The sequence below is a fragment of the Anser anser genome (genome assembly GCF_964211835.1).
Source record: "Anser anser genome assembly, chromosome: 4".
NCBI lineage: Eukaryota > Metazoa > Chordata > Aves > Anseriformes > Anatidae > Anser > Anser anser.
The window spans coordinates 65,295,799-65,316,492 of record NC_139724.1 but is presented as its reverse complement, the minus strand read 5'-3'; the positions used below and the strand labels follow the sequence as shown (position 1 = coordinate 65,316,492).

General features: G+C 42.3%; 1 protein-coding gene and 1 long non-coding RNA gene across 2 annotated transcripts in view; both read left to right on the top strand.

Moving 5' to 3' along the window:
• The first annotated feature begins 1,441 nt into the window (after positions 1-1,441).
• Positions 1,442-10,844, top strand: LOC310899065. The gene is made up of 3 exons (XR_014583961.1): positions 1,442-2,437; positions 7,607-7,738; positions 10,664-10,844. It is a non-coding gene; the product is annotated as an uncharacterized lncRNA (long non-coding RNA).
• Positions 10,845-17,747: 6,903 nt separating this feature from the next.
• STX18 (syntaxin 18) overlaps positions 17,748-20,694 on the top strand; it is a 65,742-nt gene continuing 62,795 nt past the window's right edge. Inside the window, exon 1 of the mRNA XM_083834120.1 lies at positions 17,748-17,927. Within this exon, the coding sequence (XP_083690246.1) occupies positions 17,766-17,927 (162 nt within the window). The 5' untranslated portion in view covers positions 17,748-17,765. The remainder of the gene's footprint in view (positions 17,928-20,694) is intronic.

Sequence of the window (20,694 nt, the reverse complement as noted above, 5' to 3'; positions counted from 1 at the left end):
AGACTCCTCCGAGAACTTTTAAAGGCCAGCAGCTCTCTCCCTAGTGCCTTCCAGAAGAAGATGACAGAGTACAGCTTTTTCAAAATGGTGTGTTTCAGATCAGAACATGAATTTGACTTCATCTTCCTTGTTTACAGAGTCGTCCAACACAGAGGGCTTTGAGGCACTGCCAGGCAGGCTGTTCCTACAGGGAATATTGCGCTACGGGGGCATGCATATGTGGAGCACTGCTGGCATGGTGTGGACGGGACCAATGAGTGTGTCTCTGCGTGGCCTTGGTGTTAACCAACTTGTTCTGTCAGAAGGCTTATGTCACTCCTTAAAAGTGAATATTGATAACCATGCTGGAAAAGCCATGGGTTTGTTGGTAGAACATCAAACACCCCATGTGAATCCCAGCCAGGATGGATCAACTTTTGCTGACATATTTCTTGGCACAGGGCAGGATGCTGCCCTTCACACAGCAGACCCTTCATCGTTGAGGCCCTGAAGTGTGTACAGAGAAGAGCTACAAAGCTGGTGAAGGGTCTGGAACACAAGTCCTATGAGGAAGAGCTGAGGGAACTGGGGTTGTTTAGTCTGGAGAAGAGGAGGCTCAGGGGAGACCTTACTGCTCTCTACAGCTACCTGAAAGGAAGGTGTGGGGAGCTGGGGGTTGGCCTCTTCTCGCAGGTAACTAGCGGTAGGACTAGAGGGAATGGCCTCAAATTGTGACAGGAGAGGTTCAGGTTGGAAATAGGAGACATTTCTTCTCAGAGCAGTCAGGCATTGGAATGGGTTGCCCAGGGAGGTGGTGGAGTCACTGTCCCTGGGGGCATTCAAGGAAAGGTTGGATGTGGTGCTTAGGGACATGGTTTAGTGCGTGAGATTGGTGTTAGGGGGATGGTTGGACCAGATGATCTTGGAGGTCTTTTCCAACCTTGATGATTTTGTGGTTCTATGATCTCACGTACAGGCCGCAGGCCCGGCAGTGCGGGTGAGGCCCCGGCCCCGGCCCTGTACTCACTCCCAAGCGGGCGGGAGCCGCAGGGCCGGCACTGCGGTGCTGGGCTGTCGGGCCGCCTCCGAGCCTGAAGCCAACCAGAGGTCGCATGAAAGCCGGACTTGCACAAATAAATATTTTGTGTAGCTGTTATGATTATTGTCGGTAACTGTCCCCATTGTTCGGGCGCGGGAATTCCTTTGGTCTCATAAATACTAAACGAAGTCCTCCCCTCCCCCCTTTAACTGTCAGATAATTACACAGTTGGCTTTAGAGTTTAACTTGTCAAAGGAGTTTCATTACTTTGTTCCTTTTGGGCAGCTTCCACTATTGTGCTTTCTGAACACTAAACAGAACCTATATTAACTGTCAGTTAATTACACACCGTTTTTCTTCAGTATTTACCAGTCAAAGGGGCAGGTAGGCTGCAATCCTATCATCTCAATCACTGTCTCTGCTCACAAAAGAATCAATAAAGATGAGTCACTTAGTGTCACCCAGTGTCTGATACTCAAAGCCACCCATTCCTAATTGCCTTTAGAGATGGATGATAATACAAACTTTGAAGTGATAATCAGCCTAATGAGTGGCCTTGCTGAGAGGGTAGATCATGTGTCAGAACAGTTTGCAGATGCTTACAGGCAAACAAAGCCAGCTTTCCTTTTGGAGCTGGGAGGACCATGGCGAGTCTGGTACCCAGAGGCCAGCACAATGGCAGAGACTGGAGCCCAGCAGGACGCTGCAGCCTGCTGATCACAACCGACTCCATCCATCTTGCTCTTTGCCTTTAATCAGCACAGTCAGAACAAGTCCTCCAGATCCCTGCATGTTCATGCTGGATGTTTAGGCAATAACTGTGCAAAAGATAAATTCTCTGATTCTGAGTCGCTGGATTTAAATAATAGTGATTGGACTTGATGGGTAATGGCCGGGGATCCCGGCTAAAACTACCGAATAAATGTAATTAAATACAATCGGGTGCAGTCAGCCAGGCAAAGGCAGAGACCATAAAAGGCTCATTCAGACAGCAATGAAAACAAACAACGTCAGCAACAAAAACAAAACCAGTGTTTGGTTTGCTAATAAGAGCATGATCCGACGCCTGATCTACACTCAGGTTTTGCACCCAACAATTTGACCAAATCAGTAACTTTTAAAAAGCAGCAACAAACAAACAAGAAGACAAATAAATTTGTTATAATCCCTTAGTCTGGGTGCAGTTATTATAACATTTTCTTTTCAAAGTAGTTAAACTGTCATAAATTCAGTCAAGTGTGAACAGATAAGCTATGACCATGCTTGTAGGAATACAACAGTCTCTGTAAAAGGGGGGTCTTGATTTAACAATCCTTTGCCAATTTAGCTAACTTTTGCCACGGACTGACCGGACATGATTTAAAAATCATCTCACACAAAGACTGCTCATCTGTAGGATTGCAGCAATTTGACTTCAAGGTATAAATGAAACATATGAATGTGTATAAGTGGACTGGTTAACAGCTTTAGCAATTTAGACTTCACAATTAAAAAAAAAATATTTTGGGACCAAATGCTAAAATCTGTATTTACTTTCTTAAAACTATTTTTTACTGAGTCACTAAGTCAGGGACAGAAACGTAGTGAAAAAGCTTACCAAGGACTTCAGGATTTGACACTGCTTTAATAAGAAGCTGTCAGAGGTCTCTAATATTTTGCAGTCAACTATTTTGCTTGTAAAACCTGTCATGCAAATAACGAATTACTGAAAGAAAATGAATGAGAAACAGAACAACAAACTTGTCCTAAAAGCAAACAAATCCACTGAAATAAAAAGTAAGATTATTTCTGCCTTTAAAAAAGACCACAGAATTATGCCCTTTTGGGATAAAACCAGAGTCAGATTTACATATTTTCACCAGCTTTACATCTGCCTTGCTTCCTACCTTCAAATCAGTGAGAAAATTGCAATCTTTAAGATATGAATAGACAGAAAAGATAACTTTTTTTTTTTTTTCGAGTTTATATATGAATATAACAGAAGTACAACTGGAAAGGTTTTAGAGTTCTCTGACTGTATTTTTATTTTCATTTTTAGGTAGTGTTCTCTAATAAGTGATGCCGAGTAATATTTTCTGTATGTTCATGTAGACCTATGTCTTCATGATCTGTGCTACATTTAGTATCTGTAATTAGCCCAATGAACACTGTCTGAAACTGAATTCACAATAAGAAGATAGTTTGGTTCTTTTGGTAAAAAAAATTGACTTCACGAATGGGCTCCAGAGACTTGTGTTCACCAGTGCTCGTATGCTGCCGGCCATCATACAGAATACCTACAGTTTCTGAATTCATAAAGCTGGAAGCACATGGAATCACAGAATATCTGAGTTGGAAGGGATCCACAAGGATCGAGTCCAACTCCTATGTCCAACTCCACATGTCCTCTACTGCTATGCTGTCAGTCCCACAGTAGCCCTACAGCTCTTCAGGGTTACCTCAGTGGCAGCTGTGAAGGACACAGAGTTTTCCATGCAGTGAGGCTGTGGGCTTGTTCCCAACAGGCCCACAGCCCCTTCATCTCTGCCTGCAAAGAACTAATGAGAACTAATCTTCTCTAACAATGCTACTGTGGGTTTTCTGAGTAGTTTTGAGCTTCATCTTTATTCTTACCTGGGAAATCAGCTGGGAAAGAACACCTCAGCTACACTAAACTAATATTCTTCTCCATGGAAAATTCTAGCTCACAGTTAGATTTCTTCTACAGATAATATTCCTTTAAAATCATACCCATTTATAGTTCATATGATTTAAACTAGATTTTAAGTAATAAAGTAACTAGTATTTTTTTTAAATATCACTGAATAACTTCATATGCATATGCATAGGACTATATGCATACCAGAAGTTCATGCTAATTTAGTTAAACACAAATGTAATTACAAGCATACAAGTCTAAATATGTCCTTTCAAGCACAAAATATTGCTATCATTGCATATCTTATCACTTACAATCACAGTCAAGAACTCCACTGGAGCTCTAAAGTGTGTTGAAGAAAGGGAAAGCTTACCTGTGCTCAGACCTATAGACATGAAGCTGATAATTCATGATTAGTTAATGGAAAAGTGTTGACATATAAATTGTGGTTGCAAGCTTAAGCAAGTATGCTGTGGGCAACTCTGGGTGGGAAATGGAAAGGGACAATGAACAGAATAACTGGGTTTGGTGATGCATGATAGCTGATGTCCACTCAAGTAAACTTGGTCCAAAATTTGGATTGTAGCTGGGGATGTTAAAATCCATGTGACATGATGTACTGCAAGGAATTTACTAACTGCTTTTAAAACAAAGCAAATAAGACTTTTAATGTATCTCTGAAATCCACTCAGTTGATATTAACCCTAGGATATGAGTTTACTATTTTGATATATCTCCTGTTATTATACCTTGTATTCACAGAGGTTTTCTCGTGCTCAGATACCAATCAAATAATCTGTCTGATAGATTTCCCTACATGTAAAGCCCTAAGAAAGGGAATTAAAACTATGATTTTCAAAATAATTTTATTTTTGGATGAGCTCAGTTTAAGCACCTTAAAAAGATATGGCTATCAATAGATTTTGGGTTTAGCACATCCTAAAAATGTCTTAAATTTTATACTTAGAAGCAGGGGCAGCCATAATTGCTAGACATCTTTGAAAATCACAAGTGTGGTTTTTCCATCAGTTCATGCCACTCTTACATTGGGTCATTGCTGAAAAAAGGGAATCCTAACTTCCTTCTGTTTATGAACTCTCACTGCATTATTTATGCTGGCACTCAAGAGATCAAGAGCAAGCCAATCTGCTGGAAGCATAACCCAACAAAATATACAAGGTAATCTGGCTGACTGGGCAGCCACACAAGTGGCAGTGGCAGCACATGGGCAAAGGCTGCCAGGGCCAGCCTATGGCTTCATTCTCTGCAGGCTGATATTTAATCTAAATGGGGGAGAGTGACTTTGGCAAACTGTAGTTACACATCCCTTAAGAAAATACCATTTATATACATAAATAAATTAGAAGATAAACATAATTTAAAATAAATAAATAAAGAATATAAAGAATAAATACTTCATATTAGAGCAAGAGAAAAGCAGAAGAGGAAAAGACTGGAAAGTTTATAAAAGAACATAAATTAGGTATGCTCTTGTGTTAAGCTTTTGATTTACATATTGAGATCTACAGCAAGAGTGGGTTTGAACCAGTATCTCCAAGCTCTGTTTCAAACAAGTAGCTCCAAGTGTTTTACAAATACCTAAAGAATCCCCTAAAACTTACCGCGAGGTAGCAAAAGTTTATCGGGAACTAGTCACTTGCCAGCAAAAGGCAGTACATCTGGAGGAAAACACAGCAAGGGCAATAAAACCTAGCAACATGATCAATAATGGAAACCACAGGAAGACATTAAGATGGTTCAATACAGTTACTGGAGATGAATTTTGGCCAAGGCATGATGGTGTACAATCCTTTTTCCAGTCTCAACCCTATTAACAATTGCAGTGAAACTGGTAATGACAAACAGGAACTGGAATCTCTTTTTGTGTCATCTGAGACATATCTCCAGAGTAGGAAAGAAGCTTGTTTTAAAAATAGCTAGTCCTCTGTTTACTCCCTCTGAGCCAGTATAAATTTTACCAATGATTTTAATTGGACCAGATCTTCCGGGTGCTACTGAATAAATTACCAAACCCACTTCCTACTTTTCTTGGAAATGTCTCCATTTCCCATATTCATCCAGTCCAACTCTTCTCTGAGCTACAGCTCTGTTAAGTCTTGCAAACCACTGGGGCAGAAGAGAACTGTGCAACTTTGCAGCAAATTTTGAACATTTTCTTTAATACATGCAGTAGGGTAGCATAATTTTAAGCAAATCAACTATATAGCAAAAGTCACACAAAATCAAATGTAGCTTTTCCAAAATCTTTTTATTTATTTATTTTTTTAAAAGCACAGTATACGATCACTGATGTTAAAATGCAGCCTGATTAAGCACTGGGCTGTATTGCCTTCCTTCTCATTGAATTCAAAATGAATAAGCTCAGCCTGGGTATTTGAGAATTCATCGCTGCTAAGACATATTCTGGCAGGTCAACACAAGCATTATTCATAGGCCTCAATTCAGTCTGTCATCTGAAATGAAAGAGAGCCTTTCTTTAAAAAGCTAAAATCCATCTTTAATTTGTTATCCTAGTTACTGTATCAAAAACTGTTTTAAAATAAATACTAAAAATGAGAGCAAGCTGATGAGCAGCTGAAGCAGTAAAATAGATGTGGAAGTGGACTGCAGGGCCACCAAATCCATGCTCCAGCTATTGCAGGCGGCCAGCTCATGTAGTCCTTTTCATAAATACATCAAACTCTATCTTAAAAGTAGCTGGTTTTATTTCTTCAGTTACTTCTATTGCGCAGTTATTTGTATTTCTTCCAGTTTGAGTTACAGATTCATAGATTATAAAGCCAGAGGGGACCACTGTGATCATCAAGTTTGACCTCCCATATAACATAATCTGTAGGATTGCCCTGGATTCATTTAAGAAGCCAGTGATTTTGCAGCCATCAGGTTATTGGTGAAAGGGCACAAAAACTGTGGTATCAGTGTTAGACTGATGGGATTAATCAGCTCATGTTAGCACACTGATTATCATACAGTAAAGGGAAATGTTTCAAAAGAATGCTCCAGTCTGAAATGTAAAGTGAAATCATTTGGACTTCCAGAGAGGTCATGGTTGAAATATCACAAAACTTTCTTTACTCAAAGCAGATGCTTATTAAGATTAATTTAGTGTGAAAAGTGAACCAGAATGCATATAAAAGACAATGCCTCCTCAATTATGTAATAGGACACCTCCTCATTATATTGTGTTCACTGAAGATGATGGTATTTTCCTAAGGGATGTATAACTACAGTTTGCCAAAGTCTCTCTCCCCCCATTTTAGATTAAATATCAGACTGCAGAGAATGAAGCCAAGTGAACAGAAACAAGAGAACCCACATAAACATCAATTTAAATGAAAAAGAAAACGCCCATTATGGGTGTTTTCTAAATATACATGTTCAAAATAGAAAGTTACACTGACGCCAGGATACAAATACAATAAAAATTACTAGCATTTAATATTAACAAAAATACCTCTTTACTACACTTGTACATGGATTGAAATGACAGACAACCTATAAGTGTAGATACTAATGTAAATTCTCGCATAACTAGAACATCTTTTCTTTCTTGCCACCTTTTCTTCTTGTCTCTTTCTGTGAGCTCCCTCCAGTGTTCTCAAGTAAGTATTGTATCAATTTATTTTGGTGTATTCCAGTTTTATCACGTGAAGTACCATGACCAGAAAGATAGCATTCATGTTACCTAAAACCAGCTGCCTCAAAACTAGATGCCTTGTCTAAGCAGAAAGTCTACGCTAAACTAGACTGTGAAGATAGGCACTGCTAGGAGATAGATGCATCTCACCCACCACATGTCCCTTAGAAAGAGTGGCCCACTTTGCCAAGAGGACTACGGGCTCTAGAGGTGCCTAGAGAATTAGCTGAGACTGTGTACCGACTTTAAAAGATAGTTAAAGTGTCTGATTCTTTCCTTCTCTTCCCCTTAGGGGCTAACAAGAAGAATTTCTGCTATAAACTTGCCATTAATTATTTGCAAAAGACAGACAACCAGAACAGCCCGGATGCTGACTCTCAGTCAACAACATGAAAAGTACAAGTTGTGTCTAAGACCCTAACAGGTAAGATAAATTCTGTATAGCAATAATAATGCCTTTGTACAGGTCTAAGCTGAAAGGCCAAGGGGGTATGTATGATTATACCCAGGCATAAAACATTCAGGGACACTGAATCCAGTACACTGTGGACATACTAGCCTCCTTGGAGCCAGCTGCTATGAAGGCTGTAAAGATGTCATGGTGCTCTGACACCTATTTAGATCAAATTTAACTCCTAACAAGATGAGCAAGAGTAGAGTCAGACGTTGTGTTTTCTGTGCCTCTTCTCTGGCTTCGTGGAGCCACTAAACTGAGCTGAAATAAATGAGAGTAAAATTATTCTCCATAAGGCTAGTCTGCCTGGTTCATTTATGCTGGTTTAATTTGGGGTCTGTTTACTGACAGAATAAACCAACATAAGCTGGGGCTGTTACAGTGTCTTTCTACCCTTTGGTCCTTAAGCTGTTCTCACCCTTCCCTTGTGCTTACAAGTTACGCTAGTGCTTTGTGTAACTGGGCCATGAAAAGTTCGGTTGACTGCAGTGTCGATTAATTTGTTATCTTTACTGGTGCTTTATTTATTGTGAAAGCCAGTGTGACAAGCCACTGTACTGCTAATCTGCATGATATTTAGCAGATAGTGAGGCATTGCCCAACCTCAGAAATGTCAGAACAGAGCTATGGAATGACTCCAGTCCTTCGTGGTTCTGGCAAAGACTTTGCAGGATCTCTAGTGACGTATGCTGGGCCTGATTCAAATCCCAACGACGGAAATGTCTTTAATCGGGCTCGCTGTTATTTCTGACCCTATAAACATGGGGAGCACTCAGGCAAAGGTATTGTTTGTCTGACTTATCGGTTGGTCATTGCATCAAATGAAACAGAATGGAAATCCTAGTTTGATTTTTACTCTTACTTTTAAAGCACTCAGCGTAAATTCAAGCCCATCCAGTCATCATGGTTCATTATGTATGCACCAGGATTTGAGTTTCTTATGAGAAAATTTAATATAATTGGTCTATATTTCAAAATTGTCTAGCTTATGCCATTGTCTGTAAACAGCTTCAGTCTTTCCCTTTCCTTGTCTCTCCTCTGTGTAAATAGTTCTTTAAAAAAGTTTTTCCGGCAGTTTTATTTTTCTACCCTATTGTCACTTTTGTTCTACCCATCCTCTTGTAAGGGCCACCCACCAACACTTATGCGTGTTACTAACACGAAATCAGTGGAAGAACTGTACTTTGTTTCAAGTTCATCCTAATATTTTATAGCATATTTTTTCTTCTCCATTTTTATAAAGGGGTTAGAATTTTAGGAAGTAGCTAGGTTGATTTAACTGCTAAATCCATGAATCATGACAAATAATTTGAATTTGGATTGTACTATGGGGATCTCCTGTATCTGTGCCACTTTTCATCCTTCATAGTAGGATAGCTCCTGAAACATTTCAGCCTCTCTCTGACTTTTTTCACAGTGCATATCAACATTATTTTTCATGTGAAATTTCGAAAGGATCTCTTGCATTTATACTTCTAGTTCTGCTCACTGCCAGTAACTCAGAGCCTGTGGGACAATATGAGCATCCCACATACAAAATATTTATTGCATATATATTTTCAAGCCAAATCCCCTTGAGTCCAATATGGTGGACAGTGTTGTTGAAAATCTGTTGTGTATTTGTGGTATCCCATTTCTGAGGCAACACAGGTTGACAGCCACATATGCAGTTGTTGGGAATATTCATTCTCTTCCCTACCTACATTAAATTATACTTGTGCTAAGATTCCTTTGTGTTGCCTGCTGATCAGTTTGGAAGGGTTTGTCTACTCAGGGAAGATTACGAGCAGCAAACTAGTTTGTGAATGTACTATGCACTAAACCAAGCTGTACCTAAAACATCCGGACATTCCTGGGCTTAGCCAAAGCTGCCTCTTACATTCATCAGTGCCATACAGAGCGTGTTCAAAGGGCTCACTCAGTCTCAAGTGGGTTATCGTGGGTTATCGCCATGTGTGTTTTCGCAGTTCTTAAAATCCTCTCTTCAGCTACCTGCAGTTGTCTATGCCCTGATCCAGAACCTTCGGTCCCCAGTGTTTTTTTTTTTTTCCCATTAATTTTTGTTCCCAACTTGTATTTATTGTAAGATTTGAATTGCTTGGTGTAGACCTTATCTACATCTCTTCCATTTTCAACTGACCTCTAAGCTCATTATGTTTCTTTTCTCATTCTTAAATTCCTGTTCTTCCTACTGCCGTCATTTCTCCAAGGAAAGGCTCTCCAGATAGCAGTATAACAAACTATAGAATATGGAAGTCTGCCAGCGTTGCAGGGCTAACAACAAAGAGATGCACAAGATTCTTGTACATAGAATTACTCTGAGTATATGCTTAACTATTTTTTTCAGGATTTCCAAAACCAGTAGTTTTGGAAGATCTGAATACATTTTTCATGCATGAAATGTTTTCCTCAAAAATGCGTTATGGTTTTACATGCATGCTACCCTTGGGGAACCAAATACAACATTTTCAAGGCACATAAAAATAATAGCTTGGGGTAGTGACAGTGCAAGCCTTCCTGTATTATCTTACTAATATTTTAGTGACTGCTCTCAAAGTTCAGTTCACTGAGGAAAATTAAAAGGTAATCCAGCTGTTTCATCATCTTTTACGATTATCCAAGCACAAGAGAGACAATGCCTGTTGTTATCATATATTTATCAATGTTAAACAAATCTTTTTTATTGCTCTTTCTTTTCGCCTGGTAGACAACACATTGCTTTGTTCCTAATTGTAGAGGCTGAGTTTTTTCAACTTCTTAGATGAATGTTGACTGATATTTTTGAAAAACTAAGTAAGAACAGTGTGACTTTGTGAGTCTCTGCAGTAGTGTCATACAGAATTCAGTAGACTGAACTTCTTTGTTTAAGTGCCAGCTTTATTATTTTTCTTACAGAGCTTCGTAGAAGAAACCATACAGTTTGCAAGAATCTGTGAGGGTATGGAAGGTTCTCAAAGGAGACAGGCCATATATTCCTATGCAAGAGTACGGCTCCCAGAGGTTTGGAACAAACTAAAATCTCTACAGCAAAATTTAAGACAAAGAACGTAGTGTTTCTATTGACTTCTTCCAAGCATAGGTGCTGGTTGTGGTAAATAATTGCTGTAGGTATTACTTGCTTTATTTGTTTTAATTATGGCAGTCATAATGATGAGATTTAGATGCCCAGTTGTCATGGCAGAGCCAGGTCCAGCTGCTCCCTTAGGGATGGGGAGCCAAGTGGACACCACGGCCTGCAGGGTGGGGCCTCACCAGCCGGAGCCTGTCCCACTGCCCCAGGGTGAGGGAGCAGGGTGGCCAGGGGGACCCCCAGCCCAGGGCATCAGACACCTTTCTGGGGACAGGGACAAGCCAAGGCCAGGCTAGGATAGCATCCTTCAGTGCCACTGTGGAATGGTGGTCCTGGGAGGTTGAAATAAGGTTTTGGGCCATCAGCAGCATGGGGGAAGGCCCTAGAGGAGCCTGGGCAGGGCCACTGTTGAGTCCTGGCACCTGAAAGTCACTGAAAATAAGTTATACATAAAAAAAACATGAATGGGATTCAGATCTTATTAGAAGCTAGGTTCCTAATTACCTTTGGGGAATCCAACCTATCTGGACCTGACCTTGGTTCTAGGTTTCTTTTTAGCTATCATTGCTTTGGATCCACTAACTGTCCAAGTTAGATGATAATCTGCTTAAAACACCAGGAGTGACTAGAGTTGTTAGTTACAGAAATACATCTGCTGTAGCTACTGCTGATGATGAATCAGTCAAGAAGCAGGAGTAATAATGACACCAATAAAACAACATACACTGTACTATAAAATCAAAAGCTTTGGGGAATGAGAATGGATCTACAAGTTTACAACTTCAGTTGTGAGCACTGAACTGAATATCCTACCTTCTGAAGTTGTCTGCTTTGGAAAATAACATTAATTTAGGTGCATAGGTTAAGTATGGTAACATGTATCATGGTTTTGGGCAACTGGCTGCAGGTGGCCCTGCTTGAGAAGGGGAGTTGGACCAGATGACCTCTAGAGGTCCCTTCCAACCTCAACCATTCTGTGATTCTGTGAAGTATATAACCCAAGTTGTTCTTTTTTATTGACACCTTGTCTATAAGTTTTTTTTTTTTTTTTTCTGGTGAAGACCTACAATTTTCTTCACTTAGAATTTAATCTGCTTTTTACATACAATGTTCTAAGGCAGTGACAGTATTTTAATTTATGTAAGGAAGAATTGGCCCTCCTGAGCATTCCTTCTGCATGCAAAAGCCAGCTCTTTACCATCTCCATACTTCAAGCTTAATTGCATCAAGCACACACATACATACACCTATCATTTGATGATGTAGTTTGGATAGAATATACTATGTTAGGAGTTAAATTACAACTAAAAAATGTTTTTTATATATGATATCACTAGGAACTAAATATGCCTTTAAACAATACGAAAATTGAGTTAACATTTTTTTCCTGAATTTGTGTTGTTAGACATCATATATTCTGATATATTTTAAGAAAAAAAAGTATACTTTCAACGATGGTTGGTTATTTTTCTTTTTTTTTTTTTTTGAGTGTGTGAATTTTGATGTGATGGTCTAGTTTCAAGAGGAATAACAGAACCTTCGTGTTACTGCCAATGGAATTGGTTTGGGGCAGTCAGTATTTGTTTCCACAGACATTAAAACTCGTGAATAACCCTGCAGTTCATATCCATTCTTTCCACAGAACTTTGCACCATTGTATACAGTCAGCATACTTTCTTTGTACAGGTTGTACTGTCTCCCAATCCTACTTTTAAATACCAAGAAAAGATTTCTTCACACATCCACAAATTTATTATATTTACTTTGATGTTTAGCCAATAAGCATGCATGCTATTGGCTTGAAAGTTTAAACAATCATCAAATACAGCTTCTCCCCTCTCGATTTGTCTCGATTACAGATGTGCACTGTAAGCAAATTGCCTTCCTTTTGATATCTTGTTTAGTTTGTAACACTGCCATCACAGAAAGAAAGTTACTGTTTTTATGCCAGAAAAAATATGAAATGTATAAAATGGACAGCATAGAGTTTTCTATTGTCTGTTCCAAATTAGGACCTCTGTAACTGGAGTGCATTGTAAGGGATAGAGTTCAGGAGCTTTGTCCCATTTTTTTATTTCTCACACAGGCAGAACTTACTAATTGAGGAGTTACCTGTCTCTGAGTGGGGATGAACCCCACTAGCTCCTGTTTAACAGGCATTTTAATTGATAACTGCAGGGGAGCCTTGGCCTCCTTTCCACTGGCGGGGTTGCCCAGGTTATTTTACTGGCATTTAAACAGATACACGCTGAAACCTGATGATCAGCATACTGTCCTCACACTGCAAATAAAACTGTAGTATTTTGCAAACTCCTAATTCCTCCTGTTCCAGACATATGTCTGCTGAAGCATGACTGAGTGCACAGTGCATCCGTTCCTACAGATTTACCTGTGTTGCTTATGGTGGCACTGTAGCCCTTTGTGCGTGTTTTGGAATTTTACTCCAACCTTAAAATCTTAAATTTCAAGGTTAGTCTATTAGCAATTACAGGAAGCTCCAGCATATACTATTGAAACCTATCTGCTCCAAAGTAAGCTTTAAACTTTCAAAACAAGGTGGTTGTGGAAGTGCAAATAACTACTGAGTAGATGCAGTTACTGTATACAGGAAGCTAGGATCAAGTTCAAATAAAAGCTCCGGGCACCACTTCTTAGCAACTGATTTGAAAGTAATTGAAATCTTCAAAGCTATCTATTTATCTCTACAGCAGAGGCCTGGGTATTATATACCTAATGAGTTAGACCATTTGAGCAACCTTCTTTCACATTGAAAAGGTGTTTTAACTTTTTTCTGTACCAGACGAACTGTTCAGTCCATTTCTGACAGATGAGATCAGCCATATGGAATTTTAATACTGTGTTTCTTTTAAAATGTGTCTCTGCTTATTTCCTTGTGCCTGAATAATTTAAGAGCATTGAGGTTCACAATTGGTTGTGCAATTCTCCTATTTCTGTTTTGGGGTGGTTTTCAGTAACTACTGGTCACACACATACTGTTATTTGTGGACACAAAGCACAAATAAATAGATAAAAGTAGAAATAAAGACACAATCATGTTCCCAAAGAATTTTAAGCCAAGGTCCTGATCTGATAAAAGCTTTATGTGCTTAACTGTATGCGCCTTGTGTGTCTCCACTGACCTCAGTGGGAGTATTCACAGTAATCAGTGTGGTTCAGTATGTGTATAAATCTTTGCAAAGTTGGGAGGTGAACTATAGTAAGTCTGTTAAAATTTATTTTGTTTTAATGTATTGAAGTTTCTTTTTTTCTTTCTTTCTTTTTTTTTTTTTTCATCCAAAGACACACAGAGTATTCCAGTTATTTTTAAGTACCTAAATTTCTTTCGAAAATGAGTAAACTATAACCTGATATAGGCACTGGTAAGCTGTTGTTTCTAAAACCAGGAACATAAGATGAAGTTCAAAATTTCAAAATAGCATTCATATTCCTTCAGTTTAAATGTGAAATAACAACAACACCTAAATAGCAAAAATGTATAGATTCTTTTCCAACATCCACTTAAATGGGAATACTTCAAATGAGTGTAAATGTTAACTTCATTAGATGTAAGAACAAGCTCTATAGTGAAATATGCACAAAACCAGGGAGGTTAATTTTGTCACCTACATTTTCAGGAACATAGTACTCTGGCCCATGTTGTGAATGTCTTATTTCTACTGGCACAAAGTTACCTATGCAAGTGTCTATGAAGTAATGTGTTTGTGGTGTGAGGCATAGTTACCCTAAGGATGGCAGAATCACAGCATATGAAAACTGCTCTAACAGGTAACCATCATCAATGGCATGACATTCAGCTAAGGCGAATGCCAAGTTCTGCAGCTGGGATGGAGTAATGTTGGACATAGGTACATAGGTACATAGGAAGGCATGTCCTGTGTGGAGCGGGGAGGACACTTGGGTTGTCTGGTCTGGAGAAAAGGCGGCTCAGAGGAGACCCCACTGCTCTCCACAACTTCCTGAGGAGAGGAAGGCGAGAAGGATGTGCTGATCTCTGCCCCATGTTACCCGATGACAGAACAGGAGGCAACGGCAACGAGCTGTGCCAGGGGAGGTCCGGGCTGGAAGGTAAGAAACATTTCTTTACCATGAGGGTGGTCAAACACTGGAACAGGCTTGGTAGGGAGGTGGTGTATGCACAATGCCTGTCAGTGTTCAAGAGGCCTTTAGAGAATACCCTAAATAATATGCCTTCTCTTTTTGTTAGCCCTGAAGTGGTCAGGCAGTTGGACTGTGTGATCCCTGTAGATCCCTTCCATCTGAACTACATCTAGAAAGAGCAGAGGCATGGGGGTTGAGGTCCAATCAAATACTGCTGGCTTTCCTGGAATGAAAACCCTAGTTTTCTTAGCTGTCCACTTGCTAATACCTTAAATTTATTTCACGGCAAATCCAGCACCGAGGACAGTGACTTAACACCATATGTTTGGATAATTAGAAATACCTATCCATACCATAAAAACAAACAAACAAAAAAAAAAAACCAACAACCATGATTTAGAATAGAGCAATGATGACAGAGTATGAATGGATCCTAATCACAACAAAACTATAAAGGAGCCTCGATTGCTAAGATTGAAGTGAACTGAAAAGCAAGGTAGTAATTATCAATGGAAGAAAGTCTGATACTCTAGAATGGATACGAAAAACAGTTGGATTAAGCTTCAGTCTGCTGGAGAGAGGCAAGATTTTGAAATTTTCTTCTTTGGAGACTGTTTCAGACAGCTTGCTCTTGGTCAGTGAGAGCACAGTTAAAAACTACAGTGTCTGCTGGACCCCAAAGCATTATATGGCATATATACGTCACCATCACTGGTTATTTGGTCAGAAGTTTTCCCTCTGTGTCATACAATTTCCCTGCAAGTAGCTTGTCTCCTGCACAGAACACGGTAATGAAATTGCCTCAACAGAAATCATAGCAAAGGCTATTTCATAAAGCTTTCTTCAGATTCAGTTAAATGACCAATAAATGTGTATTCATAAGTGGTGTTCCCCAGGGGTCGGTGTTGGGGCCCATCCTCTTTAATATCTTTATTGATGATTTGGAGGAGGGAATTGAGTGCACCCTCAGTAAATTTGCAGATGACACCAAACTGGGGGGAAGTGTTGATCTGCCAGAGGGTAGGAAGGCCCTGCAGAGGGACCTGGACAGGACATGTCGATGGGCAGAGGCCAATGGGATGGGGTTCAACATGGCTAGGTGTTGGGTCCTGAACTTTGGTCAGAAGAACCCCATGCAGTGCTACAGGCTTGGGGCAGAGTGGCTGGAAAGCTGTGCAGAGGAAAAGAATTTGGGGGTGTTGATCAATGCTCGCCTGAACAGCCAGCAGTGTGCCCAGGTGGCCAAGAAGGCCAACGGCATCCTGCCTTGTATCAGGAATAGTGTAGCCAGCAGGACCAGGGAGGTGGTCATCCCCCTGTACTCTGCTTTGGTGAGGCCGCACCTCAAGTACTATGTTCAGCTTTGGGCCCCTCAGTACAAGAAGGACATTGAGGTACTGGAACAGGTCCAGAGAAGGGCTACTAAGCTGGTGAGGGGCATGGAACACGAGTCCTATGAGGAAGAGCTGAGGGAACTGGGGTTGTTTAGTCTGGAGAAGAGGAGGCTTAGGGGAGATCAGGGGAGACCTTACTGCTCTCTACAACTCCCTGAAAGGAAGGTGTGGGGAGCTGAGGGTCGGCCTGTTCTCACAGATAACTAGTGTTAGGATTAGAGGGAACAGCCTCAAGTTGTGCCAGGGGAGGTTCAGGTTGGAAATTAGGAGACATTTCTTTTCAGAAAGAGCAGTCAGGCATTGAAACAGGTTGCCCAGGGAGGTGGTGGAGTCACTGTCCCTGGGGGCATTCAAGGAAGGGTTGTATGTGGTGCTTAGGGACATGGTTTAGTGGGTGATATTGGTGGTCGTTGGACCAGATGATCTTGGAGGACTTTTCCAACCTTTATGATTGTATGATTCTATTACTGTAATTCCCTGTGTGGTATGTCTTTCAGGTACCAGCGTGATACTGTCCCAGTGTTAGATGGCAGCAGGTCTCAGGAACCTTGACAGTCAGCCTCCTGGTGAGGAGGGAATCACGTTCCAGGTCACGCACTCCAGGTGTAAGGAGCCTGTTCTATCTCTAAAGTTCAAGAATAAATAATCAATATGCCTATACATGGATGGCCGTTTCCTCTGGAAATGTCACTCCTGCACTAATCCCCGATCCTGCTACAAACTTGCTAAAACACATTGATCAGCTCTAATTAACCTGTCTTTCCGTGTCTAAGTTCTGAGGCTGAAAGCCTGGATGGCTCTGTATAACAGCACCACCTGGTGACACCTGCCATGCCACCAGAGCTCGGCGGCCCAGACGCCATTAGTTTCATTGCAATTTAAGTTTTATTCCGCAAACAACTTCTATATGATAGGAGGCAGCAGCGCCGAAGTCTCCTACAGCACTGCCCCCGACAATCCAGTACACACGCAGACACATGCTTCTTCCAGCTTCCCCTGGGTGAACCCGTGAAGACAGAACAGCACGGCAGCTCCCCAAATTCTGGGAAGAGCTGGTCGAGCCCCGGGCTGCTGGCTGAGCCCCCTGAGCTGCTGGCTGAGCCGCCCAGGACGCCGAGAGCCGGAGCCGGGCGGCGGAGCCCGTCCCTGGCCGCGGCTTCTCTCAGCCGAGGCCTCCCTCACACAGCCCGGCCTCCGTGGCGGCCCAGGCCGGGGCGTGAAACACCTCGTAGGGCCGGCGGGCTCAGCGGAGGGTCCCGGCAGCCAGCCGCGCAGCCAGCCCCACGACCAGCCCCACAGCCGGCCCCACGCTCCCTCACAGGCTCCGGGACCGGCCCCGGGGGCGGGCGGGCGGCGGAACGCGTTGCGCGGGGCCGCGTTGCGCGGGGAAGGCTGCGCGGCGGCACCGGCCGCCATGGCGGTGGACATCACCCTGCTCTTCAAGGCCAGCGTGAAAACGGTGAAAACCCGCAATAAGGCGCTGGGGGTGGCAGCCGGGGACAGCGCCAGGGATGAGCTGCTCAAGCGCGGCGCAGCCCGCTCCAAGAGCGACTTCACCGGCCGGGCACGAGAGGTGGTGAGTGCGGGCACCGGGGCGGAGGAGAAGGGGGGACGGCGGCGGCAGCAGCAGCAGCAACCGGGGCCGGGCAGCCCTCCCCGGGGAGCCGGGGCGAGCGAGCCCCGAGTGCCCGCAGACCGCCCGCCTTCCCGGACGGATGTGGGCTGGGAGCCCGGCGGCGGGCTCGGAGCCCGCCCGTCGCCCCCGGGGGCTCGCCTTCCTGCCGGGGCGGCGCCGCCTTCCCCCCGGGGCGCTGCCCACGGCGGCTGCCACGTAGGAGATGGCGCCCGGAGCCGAGGCGACGGCGGGTGTTGGCGACACAGGGCCGCCCGTTTTGTCGTCCTGCGTTTGCGCCCTCCGTCGTGCGGCTGTCAGGTGCCGGCTGCTGGTGAGCTGCAGGTGACAAGAGCACCGGGACGCCGCACGGCGTGGGACAAGCGCTGAGATCGCAGGAGTGGCCGAGCAGGAATAGCGTCCGTCAGCAGTGCTGCAGAGCAAATTTGATGCCTAACCTTTGCCTCTGTACCGGGTGAAAGGGAGGGGGAAGAAAGTCTGGGATGAGAGCAGGGTTTGGAGAACACCTTTAGTAAGGCACTGACCATGTTTTGCAAGGGGAGCAGAGTGCTGAGCGTGCTGTCTGAGCACAGCCCTACCAAAATGTGCAAGTTCAGTACTGAGCAAAGAGTGACAAGTAACCTTTGTCCTAATGTCTTCTTCCTTATAAACAGCCTAGTTTCAAACACAGGGATTAATGTCAAATTGCTGTTTCCATTGCACTTTTCCAGTTTCTCAGAGAAAGCACTTAAAGGCCAATGTGTTTTGCAGCACTTGACACCAGCTGTTCTACAGTAGTTCAGTGGTTGCTTTGAGGCCTAAGCAGAGGATGTCAAATGAGGTACCTGTTAATTGACCACATAATTATTAACTGTCCATGAAAAGTTCATATAAGTGCCTTGTCAACTGTGATTGCTGTCTTAGGGATCTATCTGTGGTGATAAGACCAGTCTGTAAAGCTACATTCAAGATCTTTGACCATAAGATCTGCTTTTTTCTCCCCTGCCCACCTTCCCCCTTCCGCAGCTTCTGATTTTAACTTAATTCTGTGGTGTTAGATCAGACTCCTTCAATCTTATCCCAGGACAGGGCAACCTTTATAATTTTTAACATAGTATGTGTAAATTCATAAATTCCTGGAATTCTAAAATAATTGAAGTTTAGTCATGAGGCGTCATACTGGCGTTTATCTGCATCATCAATGCAGCTACAAATTTTAAATCTACTCTTCAGAACACCATCGCTTGGACTGATGCTGAGAGACGGTTGTTATCCTCTAAGGGTCTAACACTAGCCAGTGTTTGGATACCTTGCTGAAGCGTTTCACAGTCATGCTCTTCTCATTGTCCAGCTATAGTCCTGTGCTGTGTCGACATGCTAGATGTACGTCTTTTTCCTCCTACCTTATTTTTCTTAAACCAAGTGAAGTAAACGGCTAGTGCCACCACCATGGATGAGCTGACCAATAGGTCTGATGGCGAGAATGGGTTTCATTATGGTACTAACGTAAACAGTGGCTTCGGAGAAAAAGGCAAGGCCTTGCTGAAGCAGATATGAGCAGGAATGCTGTGAATGTGTCGATAAATGTGTCGGAGTGAAATAGATCAGGCTCGTCCTGTTTCTGCTCCTGTAGCTCAATTGCATTGGTGGCAGCAGAGCCAGACACCTGCTGGACCAGAGAAGTCTTTATAACATTTCTTTAGGTCTTCTTAAAGAAGGTCTGATTTAAATGTGTGAACAAAACATAGAAACTGCGCCTAGAAACAGTAAGCTTTGTAGTGAAATAAATGATTTCAGTTGCTTGCTTCAGTTAAACACGTGTCAAAGCCTCTTTTCAAATACTTTGTCATAGCAATTTTTAATTTGCCTAGCAATTAAAAATTGAGATGCTTCTGCAAAAACCATGCAACTTACCTTGCAATTGTAATCCTTGATAGATGCATTAATTCTTTAATATATTTCTATTTTAAACACACACACACAGCCAGTGAATTCTTCCCCTTGTACTTTTTTGTTCTGTTTGTTTTTTAACCCAAGAAACATATCAAGCTGTTAACTACGGTTGTCTTTAAAACTTGCCCTGGAGGATATCAATCAGAATACATAGGTAGGATAGCAATGGAGACCCTGAATAATTTACACCTTGGCAGCACTTTCATTGTGCCTTATTTGGCTGAGCAATAGTGGAAGACCTGTTTGACATGCAGGTATGGAAGTGGCAAAATATTTCTGCGGAGTCCACACAGCCACGCTTCCTTCTGTGCCGCAGTTGGGGTGCCTTGCCTGGCTTTGTGCAGGGTGGCAGCAGCACAGCCGAAGGATTGTGTGATGTTTGTTGTAGAGACTGCTGTGACTGGTGACATTGTCAAACTTAGGACGAAACTGATCAGTTTGGCTAGGAGTGCTCTTCTAAATGAAAGAAGACTGATATGGCCACAAACTTCTAAAAAGATTTTCTTTGCCCCAGCACTGACCTATTTCTGGCTTTTTTGTGTGTGTGGATTTTTTTCATCCGTCAGCTGCATTTTTCAAGCATTTGATTGTCTTACACGCAGTGAAAGATGACAAAAGCTGCGTGTGTAGTGCATGTTGTTGGAATCTCTCCCCCTGTTCACCGATTGGGACCAAGAGAGGAACTGACTTGAATGATTCCCTTCAAGAAAACCATGGTACAGTGGTGAACTCTTCAATGCTTGAAATTTATAGAAGACTGTTAGAATTTATATTGTGT